The sequence below is a fragment of the Xenopus laevis genome, chromosome 8S (assembly GCF_017654675.1).
Source record: "Xenopus laevis strain J_2021 chromosome 8S, Xenopus_laevis_v10.1, whole genome shotgun sequence".
In the NCBI taxonomy this organism is placed as follows: domain Eukaryota; kingdom Metazoa; phylum Chordata; class Amphibia; order Anura; family Pipidae; genus Xenopus; species Xenopus laevis.
This window is the reverse complement of record NC_054386.1, coordinates 28,617,391-28,638,211: the sequence shown is the minus strand read 5'-3', so window position 1 is coordinate 28,638,211 and position 20,821 is coordinate 28,617,391. Positions and strand designations below refer to the sequence as shown.

Here is a 20,821-nt window from a genome sequence, read left to right as displayed (position 1 = left end):
GTTCCACAGTGCGACCCAGTCAGGTCCAGTTGCTCACCTGTATTTAAGCTGCCTTGAATACAGGTGTGGCCCCTCCTTCGAGGCAGCGCCATTAAATGGTTTCAAGCAGCAGACAATCCCAAGAGCAGCATATAATTATAGGTTCGGGTGGATCAATTATTTATATTTAATGATTGCAGCTTAAACCCAATCGATACCTCATTGCCCGAACAATTAGTTTGTGTCAAACCCTTTAGGGGAAAAAAAACCTCTGCTGCTGAAAGGAGACACCGAGTTGTTTCTGCAGAAAAACAGAAAATCACGATATTCACAAGACATGAGAGTTTTTTTTTATAGAAGTCTCTGCCATTAAGATTTAATTAGCAGAAATGATTGCCAATTCAAGATCCAATGCCTGTCACTCTTCCAGGATCTGCTGTTTGTCGGCGGTTCCTCTGCCAGCGCAAAACCCACCAATAGGATATGAGAGCAACAAGTGGGTGTTTAGAAGGGAATTCCCAGCAGGATCCTGGATATAGATATACTGTATATAGATATATATTCCTCAGAACTACAGAATCAAGCCACTTCTGCTCAGATCAAAGATTCTGCATGAATCGGAATCTATCAAATGAAATATATTTATACCAAGTGGAAGTTGAGAAATCGACCCACATTACAGATCAAACAAATGGCCACCCCCAAAGCTGACACTCTAGCACAGGCCTTCGGATGCCTATTGGGAAAGAGAAAATTTGCCAGCACACGGTTTGCCTTTAAGAATAATTATTACAAAAAATGAGGTGTTAGTACCACACTTTGGCTAAAATATGTAAGCTCACGTGCCATGTCAAGGCCCCTCATTGTTTGTGAGTCCTACACTATTTGTGATCATTATCATTATTATTATAACAGATAATGCTCCCTACCTTTATCCACACCCGAACATGTTGTTCCCTCCCCACCACACACGAAGATCTGCAGCTGAATTCATTCTCTCCATTGTTACATGACTGTTTTTTCTTACTTTCAATCACTTTCCAGCAGATAATGCATGTGGTGGGGGGTCCCCAACCTTTTTTTACCCGGTGAGCAACAGTCACATGTAAAAGTAGTTGGGGAGCAACGAAAGCATGAAAAATGTTCTTGGGTGTGCTAAATAAGGGCTGTGATTGGCTATTTGGTAGCCCCTATGAGGACTGGAAGCCTACAGGAGGCTCTGTTTGGCAGTACAACTATTTTTTAGGCAACTACCCACCCAAAAACCTTTGACTAGGGGCCCACCAATTAATATTAGACCAGGGGCCCACTCTAAGTACTATTATTCTTCCACTCCTCACTCAACCTCTATTATCCTAGTCTCTTTTCTTTACATACTATAATACTATAACCTGTTATTCCATCTATTTAGCCACTTTGTTCTCATAAAAATAGGGAACGACCATGAAATAGGCCAATTATTTAGCAGCATGAGGGCCCACTGACACCTTGGCGCACCGGGACTTTTTCTGGTATCCCGGTGGGCCAGTCCGACACTGAAAACATGCTTTCAAGCCAGGAATTAAAAAATAATCACCTGCTTTGAGGCCACTGGGAGCAGGGTGCTGTCCCCCCTTTCTGGGCTTAAAGCATCAGCGCTGGAGTGGGTCAAAGGGGGGCTGCATCGCAATGAGTGCAATAGAGCCCACCTCCACTAACAGAGCTGAATTTCCAGGTTAAAATCCAAAAATTTGGCTCTTAAAGTTACAAGAGGCGGCTTTTTGTTGCCCATCGTAACTGGCCACTAGTTCTCAACTTGCCTTATGGCAGGTTGCCCCCCCCTTCCCAATTTTCATGCATTCACACAATGACTTTGCATTTAAAACACGTACTGTACCCCAACACATCATACACTTCTTCTTTCAATAACCCGGCACTCATTGCAGGATGTGACTGAATTGCCTGAACAGTGGAGATGGAATGTATATCTTAGTACAGCTGTTAGTCTATTCCTGACTTGAAAGATCAACGAAGTAGAAAAAATAAAGAACATGAATTGCCTTAAAGCCTGGGGCTTCTAGGGGGGGGGAGAGAATGTCAGATTCAGGAGGGAGTTTGCCTTTAAAGTACTTATGCCGCAAGAGAGCTTCATATAAAAGACATTGGCTAGAGGAAGGCACTTATCTCACAGATTCATTTCAGACCAGAACATGCCAGACTATGGGGGCTACGTTCTAATAACAAAGATAAACATTAACTGGGCACTGGATTCCTCTAAGATTTATTCTGATATTAGAGAGACTCTTATAGTAATACTCTGGGATATGATACCTCGGTACCCAGGTGACTCAGAAAGCAATCTGTGCAGTAATGAGGCATTGGCCAAATGATCATTAAACCAATTAAACTCCCCAATCACGCCAGGACTGAGAGAGAGATGCAGAAAGATAAAAAGGTTAATTGGCAACATGCTATTGTTTTAATTGGGGTTTGACAATTTCCCATTACATAGGGACAGGGGGGACCAGGAAGGGTAATGGGGTCACACTCCGTTTAGATGGATGTCATAGGAGATGATGGATTATACTCTATTGACATAAATCATAGGAGTTTTGCCATTAACCTAGTGTCTTAAAGGGGCATCTCACCTTCAAGTTAACTTTTAGTATGTTATAGGATATCCATTTCTAAGCAACTTTTCAACTGTCCCTTGTTTTTTCTTTTTTTATGTTTTATTAATTCTTTGCCTTCTTCTTCTGTCTCTTTCCAGCTTTCAAATGCTGGGTCACTGTCCCCGTCTTAAAAAAAACTAAATGTTTAGTAAGGCAACACATTTATTGTTATGGCTACTTTTTTTTTGTATAACTGGTCTTTCTATTCTGACTTTCTTCTACGGATATTCATTCTCTTACTCAAATAAGTTCATAGTTGCTAGGGGTCATTTGGACTTTGGACTTTGCTAAAACTGGGGAGCTGCTGACTATAAAGCTAAATAACTCAAAATATACACAAATAATAAAATAAATAAACCAATCGTAAATTGTCTCAGAATATCCTTATCTAGTCATACGTACAGTTCATTTAAAGCTGAACAAGCACCTTAAGAGCTATAAAACAAATGTAAATGTTCTTGCCCTTGGGCGCTGTGTGCAATGGCTGACCCTCAAATGGCACATTGCAACCCTGTTCAGCCAAGAATGCCCTTACTTGGCACATTGCTTTGCCCAGGTTCCAAGTCTGTGAAAGGAGAATGGTGAGAGGTGTAGTTTAGTATGAGCAGGGACATAAGACTGGCCTGAGCACAATGACGCAGAGGAGCAATTCAGCACCTGGGAGAGTTCCAGGCACATAACTCAATAAGTAAAGCACCTTCAGCACCACGGACAGCGCCTCAGAGCAAGGGGTCGGGCAATTCAGCACCAGGGAGATTTTCCAGGCACATCACGCAATAAGTAAAGCACCTTCAGCACCAAGGACAGCGCCTCAGCGCAGGGGTCGGAGTGTTTCAGGCACACAGCGCAATGAGTAAAGTAACTTCAGCACCAAAGACAGCTACTCAGTGCAGGGGTCGGGCTATTCCTCGCAGGGGTCGGGCAATTCAGCACCAGGGCTCGAGAATTCCCCCCCCCCACCGTCTCCCTCCTGGGCACTTACCTGTCGTCGTTCTGGAAGGTCTGGTCTCGGAGCAGCAAATCCCTGAAGCGGTAGCGCGGGGGCAGCGGGGGGACCTCCGTCTCCAACTCGTTCATTTTCAGGGAGCCGATGTCTAAGATGAGGCCGCTCTTATCAGGTGCCAGCCTGGAGGAGGGAAGAGAAGCGCCGGTTACTGCTACAAGCGACAACTTTGCCCGCGTCTCTCTCTCTCTCTCTCTGCGCCCAGTAGCGCCCTCGGCAGGAGACAGACAGCTCTTACATCACTAGAGTCATTGCACCAGATCGGCGGGGGTCCCTCGCACCCATCAACTCCCGAGCCGCTACAATAGGCGCTCCCAGCCAGTCTCCAGTCAATAAATGGGCACAGCTGGGGGCAAGCTGCTGAATCGCTCAAGCGTAGCGTTTCTACACCCTTCTCACTGCTACTGCTGCAATTACTGACTCCCGCACCCAGCTGCACCCACAGCCATGAGCACCCTGCATTGGACACTGATATCATGGGTGCCTCTAGCAGCACAATGGCTATCATAGGGCTAGTGGGTACCAGGCATGGCATAGGGGCTAATGGGCACCTGTATATAATGGCAGGACTGGTAAGCACACAGGGCATGGTACAGGGTATACTGTGCTCACACACCAGCAAGACTGAATATCATCCAAAGCATAGTGAGCACCTGTACCAGCAGGGTTGAATCTCATACAGGGCACAGGGCAGGATATCAGGCTCTGGGGAAGTCCTTGTGCGGAACAAAGAATTGCGGAATCCCAATTACCTGTAAAGGGCTGGTTCACCTTGAAGTTAATTTTTAGTATGTTGCAGAATGGCTAATTCTAAGCAACTTTTCAATTGGTCTTCATTGTTTAATTTTTGTAATTTATTTTTAATTATATGCTTTCTTCTTCTGATTCTTGCCAGCTTTCAAATGGACCCCATCTTAAAAAAAAACAAAAAACTAAATGTTCAGTAAGGCAACTGCTGCTTTTCATAACTGGTCTTTCTATTCAGGCCTCTCTCCCACTGATATTCCAGCCTCTTACTTTAATCAGTGCATGGTTGCTAGAGGTAATTTGGACCCTAGCAACCAGAAGACTGAAATTGCAAACTGGAGAGCTGCTGAATAAAAAGCTAAATAACTGAAAAACCACATATAATAAAAAATGAAAATGAATTGCAATTTGTCTCAGAATATCACTCTCTACATCATACAGTGGCTTAACTAGATGTCACTGGGCTCCACAGCACATTTATTTTAGGGCACCAACAGATACAGAAATAACCCTGTTTTACCAATAAATGTTGAAATTGCTCATTATTTGGGCCTCATGGGGCCGCAGGGTCTGCTTCCTCTATAGTTACGCCCCTGACATCATACTAACAGTTAACTCAAAGATGAACAACCCCTTTAAGCCTACAGTATTGTATGATGCCATTTTTGCTACAGCTTTATTGTTGCTATGTTGGGGCCAACGGGAATCCGGGAAAAAACCCAGTGCACCCAGATCCGCTGGATTCTCCATGCAGTGACCTCCCTTTTTCGAGTGGTCCTTAATACGCACACTTGCGTCGCCGCTGTGATGCATCAGAGTTGGGCGGAGGGGGGCCCTGGACAGCAGCCCCGGTGGCCCCCAGGCCCCTCAGTCCAACCCTGGTTGGGGAAGGGAAATATTGTGGTGCCCTGACCTCTAACCCATCCTATACCATCTATATAAAACCCCAGAAATCCTGTTCTAACTCCCCTCCAGCAGCCTGTGTAGCCATCAACAGCTATAAGTAAAACTAAACTATGTCAGCACAATGTCAAAGAAAACCTGACTTTCTTTGGTATAGCAGGGGCCCTGTCACCCCCAAACAGCCCCCCACAAACACAGTCTCTTAACCTGCACCTGGGAACATCCAATGATTCCATATTTAGTATGAACCAGAATATCTACACATGGAGACACACACACACACACACACACACACACACACACACACACACACACACACACACACACACACACACACCCCCCCCCCCCCACCTACCTTAGGACTTCTGGAGATCAGAGATATATCAAATACATATAAATATAAATATATATTCCCTGCACAAATGATCAACTTATAGCAGCTCCTTGTAGTCAATTTTACCTCTTGAAACCTTTGCAGCCTCTCCAAATCCCCCTTTATATTAGATACACATACGTCATGTGCACCATGCAGGGCTTTGCTGGAACCTATGCTGAATCTCTGCAGCCCACATTAGCCGAATACCCCCAACATTCCCCTTTATATAGGGACTTATGGGAAATGCATTGTGCAGGGCTCAGAATCTCTGCCCCACACTAGGTGTATCCCCCCAACATTTCCCTTTATACAGGTACTATTTTTTCACACAATATCTCTATTTCAACCTATTGGGACAGATGACAAATGTGCTCAGCTCCCCTCAAACATTTTAGCCGTGCAGGGAAAGAGGCGACAAGCAGAGACAAATATAGAGAAATTGCTCAATAAGGCTCAATAAGGCAGATGCACCTGCAGAAAATGAAAGTTAAATTGCAAAACACACAAGCAGCAAATTATATTATCCATGCCATGGCTATTGTTTGAATGTGAGCAAGTGTTAATAATGGCACAATATAAACCCTACTTATTTCAGGGTATACGAGGTGTTACAGCATGGGGGGAGATTAGAGCAATGTAGCAGGACAAGTCTGTTGGCTCAATGAGCATGAGTGTAGCCAATGGTATAAAGGGGGTCAGTGGCATTTTCTCGGGCTCTTTACTCTCTGAAAGTTTAATAAAATGGAAAGGATATCGCAGGGGGAAAGTGTCACACAGTGCGGAGCAGGAGAGAGCACAGAAGTGCACAGCATGGTCACCCCCCCATCCAATACTGGGATAGAGCTCTACCCTCTGCCAATGGGAACTCAAATATGGAGCTGCCTCACAAGGGGGGAAAGTACAGTTTATTGTGGGGAGGGGGTCCTTCAAATAAACGGTTGCTGGAGAACCCTTTGTGCCCTGTGTCAATAGATATAGCACACTTGCGTCTAAAGGATCACTCAAAGACATCAGTGGCGAGGCAAACATCGAAAATTACAGACTTTGAAGATGTTTAATGCATTTGCTTCAGATTTGCAACAAACGCACGCGCAGATGCATCTATTTTGGACTCGTCCCGAGAGAGACGCAGCGCAGTTGCCCCAGATGAATCATCCTATTGACGCTATCACTAGAATTCTGGGGGGGAAAACATGCCAATTGTGCTCAAAATTGCACACAGTGTCAAGGTAAGCGAATACCCCTTAATTTCTTCATTATGATGGAATGGCACAATGGCCTACCCTAACTGTCAGCTAAGGGTCCCACAGTTATATCTATTGTTGGGCCTGTAAGGTTGTCCATCTGAGCTTTTCTTCCCTTACTGGGTACAAGAGCTTACCCTTTATGGTGACTACCATTCAGTCTGAGATTCTCATCATGGTGTGCAAGTCTGCCCCTCGGGGAGTCACAAAGAAGCTTGGTTTCCTGTCTGTGTGATATGGAAGGATGAGAGGTGATCATTTCTCTGCATTTCCACAACATATCATTCAACACTGTAGAACACACAACCAGCAGATGCACTGGCGCTGCAACTCCCAGCAACATCACAACTTCACTTGATTCCAAATCATATTGCCTATGTGCGCAGATTGCTTTTAATCATAGGTCTGCTGCGCCCAGAGCCTGGCATGTTGTTGAACGGTCTCTAGGTACGAGGCTGGATGTTCATCTCTGGAGCTTAATACAAAAATGCCCACTAAGTTTTTAATGAGACACCAGGCTGACAGGTAACACTCGACTGGATTATTATTCCCTTTAATATTCTGCCAATATTATTGATAGGGCTTTGAGGCGGTGATAAAAGCCTAAAACCGAGTATACAGTTCACAAAGTGGTAACCCTGTCACATCAGTGCCTACAGGATTGTTGACAGTAACCACAGAGGATACGCAAGAGCTTTGATAAGCAGGTGACAGGTCCAGATACGTTTCACTTGGGGGGGTTTGAGAAGGAGCAACAAGGGCAAAGATAAGATAAATTCACCGGCACATTGATGAGTATCAGTGATGGCTTGGTCCATGGTCAGACAGCATTAATACCAATTAACAGGGCAGAGAAACAGAATTATTTCAGTGTTTATTGTAAGCTGTCTGATCAGGTTGGAGCACACACATCCAACAGCAGCTCAATCCACTTGTGTGCCAGGCAGAAAATGTTGTTGGTATTGAAACAGAGGGGGTTCAAAAGAATGTCTATACGTTCAAAAATATCTCCATCTGCTTGTCTTGCACATTCCTTCTCTTCAGTTTTCCTTCTTTTTCAGGTCCCAACTCAAGCACCCAGGTATCCTGCACCCATGAACATTTGATCCCTGCATTCATAGACTCTACATCAATCCGGAGACTCCTCTGAAATGCCCTTGAGGTGAAACACTCACTGCTAAGTCCCAGCACAAGAAGTGTCTTCAGAGACAAACAAACCAAATGTGACCATGTGCAACGACAAGTGTCAGCTGGGGTAAAGGCACCACCATTGGATTCTGGAGCAATGGAGAAGATTCCCCTGATAAATGTAATTTCAGCATCTTCCAGTCAGAAGGAAAAGTCTGGGTTTGGCAGATGCAGAACTCTCTATGAACTCAAGGGCTGGGGCTGTCTCCATTGTTTAGGGCCCCTGGGTGCAGGGTATAATGACATTCCTGACAATTCTGTTTTTGGGGGGGTTGCTTTCTAGTTCCAGCACAGCAATGTCCACATGTACAGAGGCAGGGTCATACAGAATGGGTGGGGCTGGTAGAACTTAACCCAACTAGACCCCTGTGGGATGAACTGGAATCCCGACTATCAGTCTGATCCCCAGCATCACTGCCCATCAGGGCCGGAACTAGAGGTAGGCAGAAGAGGCACATGCCTAGGGCGCAACAGTAAAGGGCTGCCAAGCTAATACCTCTGCTCCCTGGCTGCCCCAAGTTCCTGAAGAGGTTGGATGCCAAAACTCCTGCCTCCCCTCCTGGCGCAGGGGGAGGGCAGCTTGGTGACTGTATTCTACTTGGGGCGCACAAATGACTTGGCCAAACTTCATTAATGCTGTTGTGGCTGAATGAAAACAACTCCCAGCAACAATGTTCTAACATTTAGTGGGAACCTTGAAAACTATAAACTGGGTTTGCACACTCAGAAAAACTTGTTCAAAAGCACAAATGGTATAACTTTTCTTTATGTAAAATAAATATTGAATTCTTTTTGTGAGTGTGCAAACCCAATTCATAGTTTTGTATATATTTTGTTACTCAATGTGGGGGTAACTTTTGGTTCTTGCACCTCATTTTTTATCCTGCTAAACATTTCCTTAATTGGTGATCCTTCCCAGAAGCACCGAGGCAGTTATAGCAGCAAAGGGAAGGGCATCTGCATATAAACCCCCTTGGAAGGGGAATGAGAACTCATATTCAGACATTTGCCTCCATATAGTGCTTCAGTAAGAAGCCACAGCACACGGGTAGACCCTCCCATCTCTGTATTTGAACGTGCACATTCCAGACCATAATACACTTTATTTCATTCCAGCATGATTGTCTTCTATATAATGGGAACCACTACAATGCTACTGCTAAGGTAACAATTTAGAGCAAAGGAGCATCCCCCTTAAGGACCATGCATATCTGCAGTGAAGCAATATGGCAGCTCCCTCTTGATTGCATCAGTGCAAACGTGCCGAAAACGAACAGCTTACACTCAAAACCAGCAATGCCCTCATAGCAGATGGGTAGCTCGGCTAATTCTAAATGGGGGATATTAATCTCTGAGATTCCTTCATTGAATTCAGCCCCAAATGGCTTTGCTGGTTGGTTTTAGTGAGAATCTCTTGTGCAATGCATCTGGCGCCCTGATGCCATTGGCTCACAAGATGCCTTTCTTGCAGCCCTTCAATAATCTTAGCAAGCATCATCTTCATTGTGAGTTCTAATGTGTAGGTTGGCCATACACAGGCAGATAAAGCTGTTGATATTGGTCCTTTAGACCAATTTGGCAATTTATCTGCCCGTGTATGGGGGCCTCCGACAGGTCTTCCCGATCGATATCTGGCCATGATATCGATCAGGAAGGTTTCATTTTTCTGCCGACTGACCAGTCGGATCCCATTGCTCCTTGTTGTAAGCTGATCGTTCGGCCTTAGGGCAGAATGTTTAGATTACCCCTATATAGCCCCTGTCATTGGTGGGCATATCAGTGAAAGTTCTGAGGATCTCTTCAAGTATGGCCAGCACTTCCCAATTACACGGAATGTGAAAGAGGCAAATGTACTTCCTATATCTGCCGGGGGGGAGGGAATATATGAGAATAAAGTCATATATATCATAGACTAATAAAGCAATGGTCCATTTAATTTAGACTGTGCTTCTAAACCAGGTTAGCTGCATAATTTAGCCCTCCCCAATGTACCTGTTGACACTGCATTGTGGGTAATAACTCCCCGTGTTCATGTGTAATAGACTAAGACAGGCAGACACGGAAAGTGAATCTGCTCACTTGCCTGCTGAACCGATACATGTAGCTGGCATTTTTGATGCCAGCTGCCTTGAGCAAGATGGAAACTGCTCTTTTCCCACTTAAGGTGGCCATACACGGGCCGATAAAAGCTGCCGACAGACCAAGTCGGCAGCTTATTGGCCCGTGTATGGGGGCCCCCGACGGGCTTCCCCGATCGAGATCTGGCCGAAAGTCGGCCAGATCTCGATCGGATGGGGTTAAAAATCCCGTCGGATCGCGGCCGCATCTGTTCGTTGATGCGGTCCCGCGATCCGACCGCCCGTTTGGCGAACGCTAGGATCCGATCGTTGGGCCCTAGGGCCCACGATCGGATCAGCCCGATATTGCCCACCTCAAGGGGGGCATATCGGAGGGAGATCCGCTCGTTTGGCGACATCGCCAAACGAGCGGATCTATCCGTGTATGGCCACCTTTACTCATAAAATACATTAGGGTAAAATTTACATCATTGCGATTAGTCACTACTGTCAGTGCTGCCCCTTCTGTTATTCAGAATAAAAAGCAAAATAACTGGATACAAATAAAATAGGAATTAAAGAGCTTGGTAACAAGGTTACAGATTTGTAGAAACATTGGGGTAACATTCACCCTGCTATAGTTCCAGAGGCACCCAGGGCACAAATAAGCATTCACCCCCAAATCTCCCCCTAACTGGCCTTCAGGCTGGGTCCCATTAGCTCAAAACAAGGTTACAAATATATAGAAACATTGGGGTAACAGTCACCCTGCTATAGTTCCAGGGTACCCAGGGCACAAATAAGTACTCACCCCAAATCTCACCCCCAGGTCTTTGAGGCCTGGCACATAACCCCCTGCCAACTTACAAAGGTAAGCCTTCCATTATGACTTTAGAAACAAACTATTACAGTTGATACAAGAGCCTGCACTTTAGTTTACCTCCTCTATGGGATGTTTATAAAGGGACAGGAGCTATGGAGCTTTCCCACTGTGACAGGGAATAGAGAGAACAGGAGCCCCAGCGAGACATTCATTTGATAGAAAGCAGCTGCCCCTAGTACAGCCCTGTAACCACCAACAAGAAAAGGGGGAATATAAACTCAACGGCAGCAGCTATAACAAATCCCAGCTGAGAAAATCTTTGTTTATCAATAAATCAAGGGGATAAGAGAGCCGAGCTCTGAAGAACTAACACTTAAAAAGAGAGAGTTACCAGCCCTGATCCACTTGTACTACTCTGTCCTAGAATAAATACATTTTAGAATTACTCTTAGTGCCCTTAGACAGTACAGTACAGGGTATAGCTTATTGTGTGCCCAGAGCATTCCTTCTCTGTATATTTGTATTTATACATATGGGAGGAGGGAGGTGCCATATTGATTCCCTTAGACAGTACAGTATGAGTGTATACCTTATTGTGTGCCCAGAACATTCCTTCTCTGCATATTTGTATTTATACATATGGAGGGAGGTGCCATATTGATTACCTTAGACAGCACAGTATGAGGGTATAGCTTATTGTGTGCCAAGAACATTCCTTCTCTGTATATTTGTATTTATACATATGGGAGGAGGGAGGTGCCATATTGATTCCCTTAGACAGCACAGTATGAGTGTATAGCTTATTGTGTGCCCAGAACATTCCTTCCCTGTATATTTGTATTTATATATATGGGAGGAGGGAGGTGCCATATCGCCATTATAAGTCGGGGATATAAGACTTTGCAGTACAGTCAGATAGAAAGTTCAATGTAGAACGGCTGACAAATGTTCATGAGTTTATGGCGGTTATAAGTCTATTTATTGCAGGTGGCAGTTATGGAGTTAAAGTGAGTCTGTGGAGCTCGCAGCCTCGGGCCCATAAATCCTGAAACAATGTCCTAGTGCCGGGTTCTAGTTCCTGATACAACAGTAGATAAAGTGGATCACACAGATTCTAAAGTAGCCGACTATAAAACCAATCACAGCCTCTGGGCTCAGTACATTGAGGGGGAACCATTACTTATCCACTTGTCGCCTGCGTGTGGGGGAAAGTGGGGGAAACAGTGTCGGACTGGCCCACAAGGATACCAGGAAAACTCCCGGTGTGCCAAGGTGTCAGTGGGCCCTCATGCAGCTAAACTTTTGGCCATTCCCTATTTCTATGAGAACAAAGGGCTAAATAGATGGCATAATTGATTATAGTGTGTAAAGAAAACAGACTATCAGAATAGAGGTTGATTGAGGAGATGAAGAATAATAGTACTGAGAGTTGCCCCTGGTCTAAGGTTTTATGGTGGGCCCCTGGTCTAAGGTTTTTGGGTGGGCCCCTGGTGTCCCAGTCTGACACTAGGGGGAAATGTGGCTTTTCATCTCTTTTTAATCTAAATTGCTTTGTCAGAGACTGTGATTTCACATGGAGTTGGGGGCTATTGGGGCATAGTGGCAGACCCCAAGTCCTGGCAGCACCCAGCTGCACCCCTGTCCTAAGCAATGGTGCCTTCCCATCGTGCAGTGCAAGTTGCAGAATGCGCTTCTCATGGGGCATGTGTAGAGTTACCATTACCAGCCATGCTGCATGGCTAATTAGCAATTCAAGTAGATGCATGCTGCACACTGAACTGATTTATATGCAGCCATGCATCTAAATGAATTGCTAGCTAACCGTGCTGGATACAGGTTTAATACGTGGCCACTATTAAAGGGGTATGGTGGCTACACTATCAACAATGTATTTTCCAGTAAATCTCCTAATCCCCACATTGTTCAACCCCTTGTCTACCCCAATGCATGCCCCTGATTCCCCATGCATGCCCCTATTGCAGTTCCCTAACCCAACAGGACTCCCTTTACAGTATGCCCTCCCCTTAACATCATCCCAAGCCCGTAAAAAGGCATCCCAGTAAAAATCCATATAATCTTTACAATAGGGTGACTGTGACATGATATGAGAAATGCGTTGTGCAGGGCTAAGGTGTCTTATTTCTGGGGAGCGGCAATGATCAGCATCTGGCTGATTATGAAGGTATTTCTTGGGGACAACTCCCGGAAGCACTTCCCCTTTTAATTATCTGCCTTTAATGCTTCTTGTTAAAGGGAAACTCGCAGTACAGGAACAGTAGCCATTATCTGTAAACCTATATGTAAACCCCTTATCCAGAAAGCTCCCATAGACTCCATATTATCCAAATGTTTCAAAATGATTTCCTTTTTCTGTGTAATAGAAAAGTAGCTTGTACTTGATCCAGACTGAGATATAATTAATCCTTATTGGAAGCAAAACCAGCCTATTGGGTTTATTTAAGGTTTACATTATTTTATAATAAACTTAAGGGATGAAGATCCAAATTACGGAAAGATCCATCATCCGGAAAACCCCAGGTCCCCAGCATTCTGGTTAACAGGTCCCATACCTGTATGGGCATTTCCTGGTGTAACCCACAGCAATCTAGTACATAGTGATCTGCCTAGAAGACATGCAGCAACGGGTTATTATGTGGGGTCATTATAGGGGAGCCACTTACCAGGGCTTGTTCCATGTCCATTTGTTGCTCTGTCCACTAAGGATTTGCATGCGGGGTAGGAGCAGATATATTCGCCTCTGATGTATTTGGAGGACTCTGCTAATTTACGCTCTTGTTTGTCTTAAAAGTCAAGCGGTGAGAAAACGACAGAGTGCGTTGAGGCCCTGGCCGGCGGCCAATTTTTTTTCTCAAAATAAAATCCATTTCTCAAGGGACGTAGTATTCACCGAAATAGTCTCTCCATGTTTCTGTCCACCCCAAGGATTCTAATGGGAAAATACGTCAGCAGGTTCCCAATCTAAAAGTGATGCATTTGGGAAATGGTGGTGATCGTGGGGGGGTTTCTAAAAACATTGTGGGCCCCAATACAGTGTCCCTGGCACAGGGTGAGTCCATAGGGAGAGGAGATGCTTCACTGCACATGTACATTGGGGTGGGAAAGCAGCGTAACAATAGGATGTCAATGCACCTCTGGGGAAAGGGTGTCTGTGACTTATTAAAGGGGTGGTTCACCTTTAAGTTAACTTTTAGTACGTTATAGAATGGTTAATGCTAAGCAACTTTTCAATTGGTCTTCATTTTTTCCTTTGCATCGTTTTTGAATTATTTGCCTCCTTCTCCTTACAATTTCCAACTTTGAAATAGGGGTCACTGACCCCATCTGAAAAGCAAATGCTCTGTAAGGCTACAAATGTATTGTTATTCCTCATCTTTCAATTCAGGCCCCTCTCCTACTCATATTCCTGTCTCTTATTCAAATCAATGCATGGTTGCTAGGGGAATTGGAACCCTAGCAACCAGATGGCTGAGATTGCAAACTGGAAAGCTGCTGAATAAAAAGCTAAATAAGTAAAAAATCTCAAAGAACAAAAAAATGAAGACCAATTGCAAATTGTCTCAGAATATCCCTCTCTACATCATATCAAAGGTTAATTCAAAGGTGAACAACCCCTTTAAGGAACTGTGGGGGTGGAAGGGATTCTGGGGTCACTACAGTCACATTGTGGATTCAGTGCATGTACAATATTAAAGAGGAAGCGGTACCCCTTCTCTCTTGTGCTTTATACCCTGTTCCCTTCTCTTGTTGCTGAACTACATCTCCCAGAATTCTCTAACACCTGAAAGCTGCTGGAGTCAGGGACGGATTTCAAGATTGTGAACCCCCTCCCCCAAAACTTCCCCTTCTGCCAATCACAATCCTTGCTCCTGATTCCCCAGCCGGCTCTACATCATCGGGCCCTTGCGATCCACTGGGCTGGACTGGACGGGCAGGAGATTATAACTGAGGTCAAGAACTCCCGTCCAGTCCCTGTGATGCTGCCCCCAATTTTTGCTGGCCAAAGCTCGAGCCCACAAACCCAGTCCTGGCTGGAGTGGTTTATCAAGAACTGCCGGGGCCACGGGACAATCCAGGTACATTTTACTCACTTTGGGCACATACACCCCCTTCCACCTGCCCATTGGTCAGATAAGCTGGCAAAGTGATTCTGGGAGTAACAATTCGTCCTTTTGTATCCTCTGTGGTCTAACGTTATGTTATGCCATTCTCAATTTTGAATGCTGTCTGGTTGCTAGGTTTCCATATTTCTTAGCAACCAGGCAATGAGCAGGAGCGTAAACTATAGAGAAAGCAGACCATGCAGCTGCGGAAGGGCCCAGAAGGTAAAGGAGCCCCATAAGGCCCTAATTCAGATACATTTTGAATAAATATTGGTAAAACAAGTCAACCTCTAGACATTTTTGGGGCCTAAAAAAATCATTTGCTGTAGGGCCCAGTAATATCTAGTTACACCACTGGCTGGAAGATGAATATGAGAGGGACTTAATAAAAGTAGACAGTAGCGAAGTTGCTGGTGCTAATGGATTTTATTCCGGAGAAGCGGGGGGCTCCCTGGACGACGTCTCACATTACAAAGAATGGGAAGAAGATATTGGAGCAGGAAAGTCAGCAGAAATCCGCATGCCGATAGGCCATCAGCAGTTTTGGAGGCTAATGGTGGCACTTCAGGGCCCTTCTGACTTCACAAACGTGGCACTTTCAATTATTCATCAGTGAATTTTTTTTCCTTTGAATCCATCAGTCTGTCCTGCCATGGTGGAGAATTAAACTCTGCCCTCCCTGACTGCGGGCACAGAAAATGCTCTCGGGGTAACTCTGCCGTCTCCTAATAGGAATTTTAAAAATGCAGAGAAACAAAGTATATGTCAGTGTATCCCTAATAGGCATCAATTAGCTGTTTCCGATTGACAGCACCCAGAAGAACTCTCGTGTGTCCCCCTCATAATGGATCCTGTTTGGCTTGGAACATAAGAATCTGTCTCCCAAAAACACACCAGAGAATTAGCCCTGTTTAATCAGCTCTGTGCTGGGAAACCCAAAAGGATTATTAAGGAACAGTCCCGCCAAACGAAAATAGACGGGTTCATTGAGAGGATACAGGTCTAAATGCATATTATAGCTCCTATCATTCTCATGCTGTGGATTCGGAGTGCCTGGAAACCCACAGTAAAAAAAAACAACTAAAATATTGAGAAATGAGTGGCATTACCTTCATCATCCAGCAGATGTCTCTATACATATTCCTTTATATAGGCAGCGGTTATTGGCCTGCTCTAGGGGCAGGTAAATGTAGTAAGCGTATAAAGAACAACAAAGAGATAATGAATTTAAAGCGTAATATTTTAAAAAAACTGCAATGTGTGTCTTGTGTTTCCCAAATCAGTGGCAAGACAAAGCAAAGCAAGTGGAATTGTTTAAGGATGCTTCTGAAATTCCTCGCATTATGCAATCTGCCAGCAGATTGTTCCAGTTCAGTGCACTGTTTGAGTTAATAAGGTGGACATACAAGAGACAACCATATATGGTATCTAGCCTGCTAACCCACGGGGCGAATGGAGGGTTGTTCTGGTGGGACACTTGGAAAAAATACCGGATACTTGGACACCAGGCCTGAGACCTGGGCGCTACTCCCTGACCACCCCCACTGGCCATGAAACTGACCTCTAGAAGAAAATACAAGGTACGCACACAGGGAGCTGACAGGAGGGTGGCTGGGGTGGGGGCCGATGGGGTGTGGGTGCCCTGAGGTCACCTTTCCATTGTGCGCATCAGAACAGTCAAGAGGAGCTGGAGAGCCCAAACCCCTTCCTCTATGCAATAAATGCAAAACATGCTACATATATAATATAATAAAGGTTTAAAGATAGAAGTCTATAAATATTAACTCTCCCATGGAAAGCCATCAATTAGTGCCTCCCCCCCCAACCAACATTTAACCCCTGGTGCTTCCCATGTTTCTGTGCAAGAAATCAATTACCAATCCATCAGGGAGCAATACAATGAGGTTATAATTCTAAACACTGCCCGCTCTGACATTTAACTTTCCCTTTAACTCCAAGAAGATGCCTATTCTTTCCCCTTTATTGACGTCACAATGTAGGAAATGCCCAGCCTTCTCTTATTCCAGTGACTTTCCATCTCTGGGCCCAGAAATGAACCTTCTCCGACTCTCACAAGCTGAAAATAGAGCCTCTTCGATTGATAACTGACCACCCTCACCCAACGTGGCTGTGAAGCTGCTGAGAAAGAGATGAGTGTGAGGATGCCAAGCATTTCCCAGCTCCATCTGCAACTCGCTGCGTTTCCATGCTCGCAAGGCATCTGCTGCCCTGGCCGTTAGCTTTATCTTTACATGGGCATCAGATAGAAAGGCTGTGCCGTCTGCCTAACGTGTAGTTGTGCCCAGAACAGGGGGGGGGAAAGGACCATTGGATCCTGTTTTCCATTCATTGCCCTGGCTTTGCTTCATTTAGTGTACGAACCATGAGTCATAAGAACAGTTGTTACTTTAAATATCCCAAAATGTATGATATAAATTATATATAAGCTCAGTCTATAAAGATTATTTCATACACCTAGCTATTTGGCCAAAAAACTTTCGGACTCATCTCTGCTCACTAACCTTATTTTCTGCCAGCTGTAGCTAGTTGGATGAAATGAACAACAGATGGTGCCGTTGTTTCAAATTCAAACTAGTATAAGGCAATAACTGGCCTTGTGATATTAGACCTGACCAGAGAAATATCAGACGGCTCATCTCTGCTCACTAACCTTATTTTCTGCCAGCAGCTAGTTGGATGAAATGAACAGCATGTGGTGCCGTTGTTTCAAATTCAAACTATAAGGGCAAAGATTGGACTTGTGATATTAGACCTGACCAGAGAAATATCAGACATCTCCTCATCTCTGCTCACTAACTTTATTTTCTGCCAGCTGTAGCTTATTGGATGAAATGAACAGTACCACTATTACAAATTCAATCTATTAGCCAGATTGAAAACGATTAATTAGCAAATAGTGGAAGTGCTCAGAAGAACACAATATGTTTAGAAGGTGCAAATAATTATAATTAAGCAATTGTTTAGTGTCTGAGCAAGGCAGTTCTCTGGGGCAGTGACATCCAAATGGGTAACAAAGAGGTCTACTGGGACTCAGGGGGCCATAAAAAAATTCTTGTAGGGTCACATCCAGCCCATGTGCCTCCAGTTCGACAGCCCCCCCAGCAAAGGAATAAAAAGGTGTCTCTTCACCCCCTCAGGGTGGTAAAATAGAATCTGGAGCAGGGTCATTTGCCTTCAACTTCGTCAGCTGGTGAACTGTCTGAAAATGTTAAACTTGAGTGAAGGACATGTCACCAGCAACTGTGCCCTACTGGCCTAGGTATTGACCTCAAATGTCCCCTCTTGTCTGGTTGACATATTAGTGGGGCCTGTAGGCGGAAACCACGGCTAACAACTCTGCACAGACCCTGATGGCCTAGTAGGACAGAGGTCCACTCAGTTTGTGACTTGACCAAACAAGAAGTTCTTGCGTATGACAAACTTTAGTTTAACTTTTGCCATAGGGTTGGTGTAGTCAACCAAGGCCAAGGCAACCACCTCAAATTTCACCTGAAGGTGCTCCCATTTCCCATGATTTCTGCCTGGTTATGCCTGGTGTTTGTGGGAGTCATGGAGTGGGCCTCCTCGAGTCAACTGTCACCCACACGTAGGTGATACTATAAAAGTCTTTCAACCATATGTTTCCATGTATTTCTTTGCTTGTGCATCAAAGAGAAGTCCCCAGGCTACACATCTGAGTTCTCCCACTGGACCTGGGGCTTATTTGTCCATCTGCATTTTAAGATGAGCCCCCAGCAGGACGCTGCCGAGAGAGGACAGGCCTTTTGTTTATCCAAAAAACCGATGCCAAAATCCCGCAACAGAAAGTACGACACTCAGGGATATTTTGCTTCCATCCCGCCAGGAGGGGAAATTCTGCCGTCTGTGGGTTTTTTGTTAGAAAAAGAAAAAGGATAAATGTGCGACAAACCTCACACCACGGGTGACAGTTTTGGTTCATTCATATTCATAACCGGCAGGAAATTGGCACTTTTTGGGAAAACAGGAAATTTTGATAAAGTCACGTTGAGGATTGTGGCAGCCAATTACCCCATGGGCTCGAAACCCAATCGGCTTTATTTAGTTCATCTTGTTGCCAACGATGAAACATATTCCATAATGGGAAGTCTTTATAGAAATCAAAACTTTTTGCTGCTTCTTATAGAAGGAACCCGCAGTGAGGTGCCCAGGGGTAATGCGCTCGGTACCAGCCGGTTCCACTGCAGGGATAAGTGTCAGTATCACATTATTCTGCTGTGCTGTTCCCTCCTACAGAATGGATTTTGTCATTTAATATGTGGGGACTGAGAGCAAAATAAAGGGATATGGATTCAACGAGCCTGTTATTGGAGGAAAGGATTATATCAGCGCCTGTGCTGTGCTCAGTGATCTGAATTGGAAATGTATGTCTCTTAATAATTCCTATCCCAGCCATAAAGCAGGGCAGGACTGCTGCTTCCAATGGGGATCAGATAGGGATTGTTATTAAAATGTAAAAACTTTTACAAAACAAAAAAAAAAATCATGACATATCATAATAATACAATAAGGCAATATTCACATTATTTACAAAGAAAACGTAGAAGAATGAGTCCAAAAGACATCCAAGTTCATCCAATATTTCTCATTCACACTTTGCTTTTGGATCTCATTTATCTTAATAAAACGTATTTCCCTTACGATTTTGTTTATTGTAAGGTCTATTGACTTGTTCTCTCTCTCCAGATAGTTTATTGTATCTCATACACCAGAGGTGATACCGAATCACAGAAAAAATAATATACACAGTCTCTCGGTGGTTCCTGTGAATGATTCCGTAGGCTCTCTCAGCATAATCATTAATACATATATTATAAATACCCAACACCTTCAGCACACCCTCATATAAACTACATGATACAGAACAACCCACCAAAAAGTGCTCTCCTCCACCCACACCCCCAGGTATTTTACATTGCCCCGTACATAATGGGGATCAGATAGGGATATTTACTTATAATTAAAAACAATACAAAGCATAACAAAATCAAAGTATATCAAAAAGACACTATATTACAATATGTACATTATTTACAAAGAATTTGACCAAGAGAAATCAAAGTTCATCCAATTTTTTTCATTCATGCTTTTTTTCTGAATCTCATTCACCTTAATAAACACAATTTCCCTTAAGATTTTCCTTATTGTTTGGTCTATTGATTCATTGTCTTTCCCAAATGTTTTCATACATCGGATAGATCACAGATGATATCGAATCACTGATAGTATAATAAATTCAGTTTCTTGGTTAAAGCGGTGCTTCCTATGAATGATCCCATAGGCCCTTTCTGCATAGTCATTATATTATAAATACCCAACACCTTCAGCACACCCTCATATAAACTGTTTGACACCGAACAATCCACCAAAAAGTGCTCTTGACTCTCCTCTACCCCACACCCCCAGGGACACTCTTTTCTTACATGACATATATTTCATGTTGCCCCGCACATACAACTTGCCCTGCAGTGTCAGCCAGGAGTTATCAAACAGTTTTGGGGGGAGTCTCATACTGTTTAAACAGTTAAGTATCTCCTCCAGGGTTTTGCTGGTACAGTCCCTTATAGCCAGTGGGACAGTAAAGAAGGATGTTAGTACCCTGGCATAGATGTGCTTCCTTGGGGTTGATGTTATTTCTGCTGCCCCAATGCCCCACCTCTTTATCAGTTTAAGGGCATGGGCAATGTATG

At 44.3% G+C, this 20,821-nt stretch overlaps 1 protein-coding gene across 2 annotated transcripts in view; it reads right to left on the bottom strand.

The window, feature by feature from the left end:
• Positions 1 to 20,821, bottom strand: part of kcnt1.S (potassium channel, sodium activated subfamily T, member 1 S homeolog) — a 99,974-nt gene that overhangs the window by 74,231 nt on the left and 4,922 nt on the right. For both annotated transcript variants that reach the window (XM_041574762.1, XM_041574763.1), the window contains exon 2: positions 3,613 to 3,756. In XM_041574762.1, coding sequence (XP_041430696.1) covers positions 3,613 to 3,756 — 144 coding nt within the window. The remainder of the gene's footprint in view (positions 1 to 3,612; positions 3,757 to 20,821) is intronic.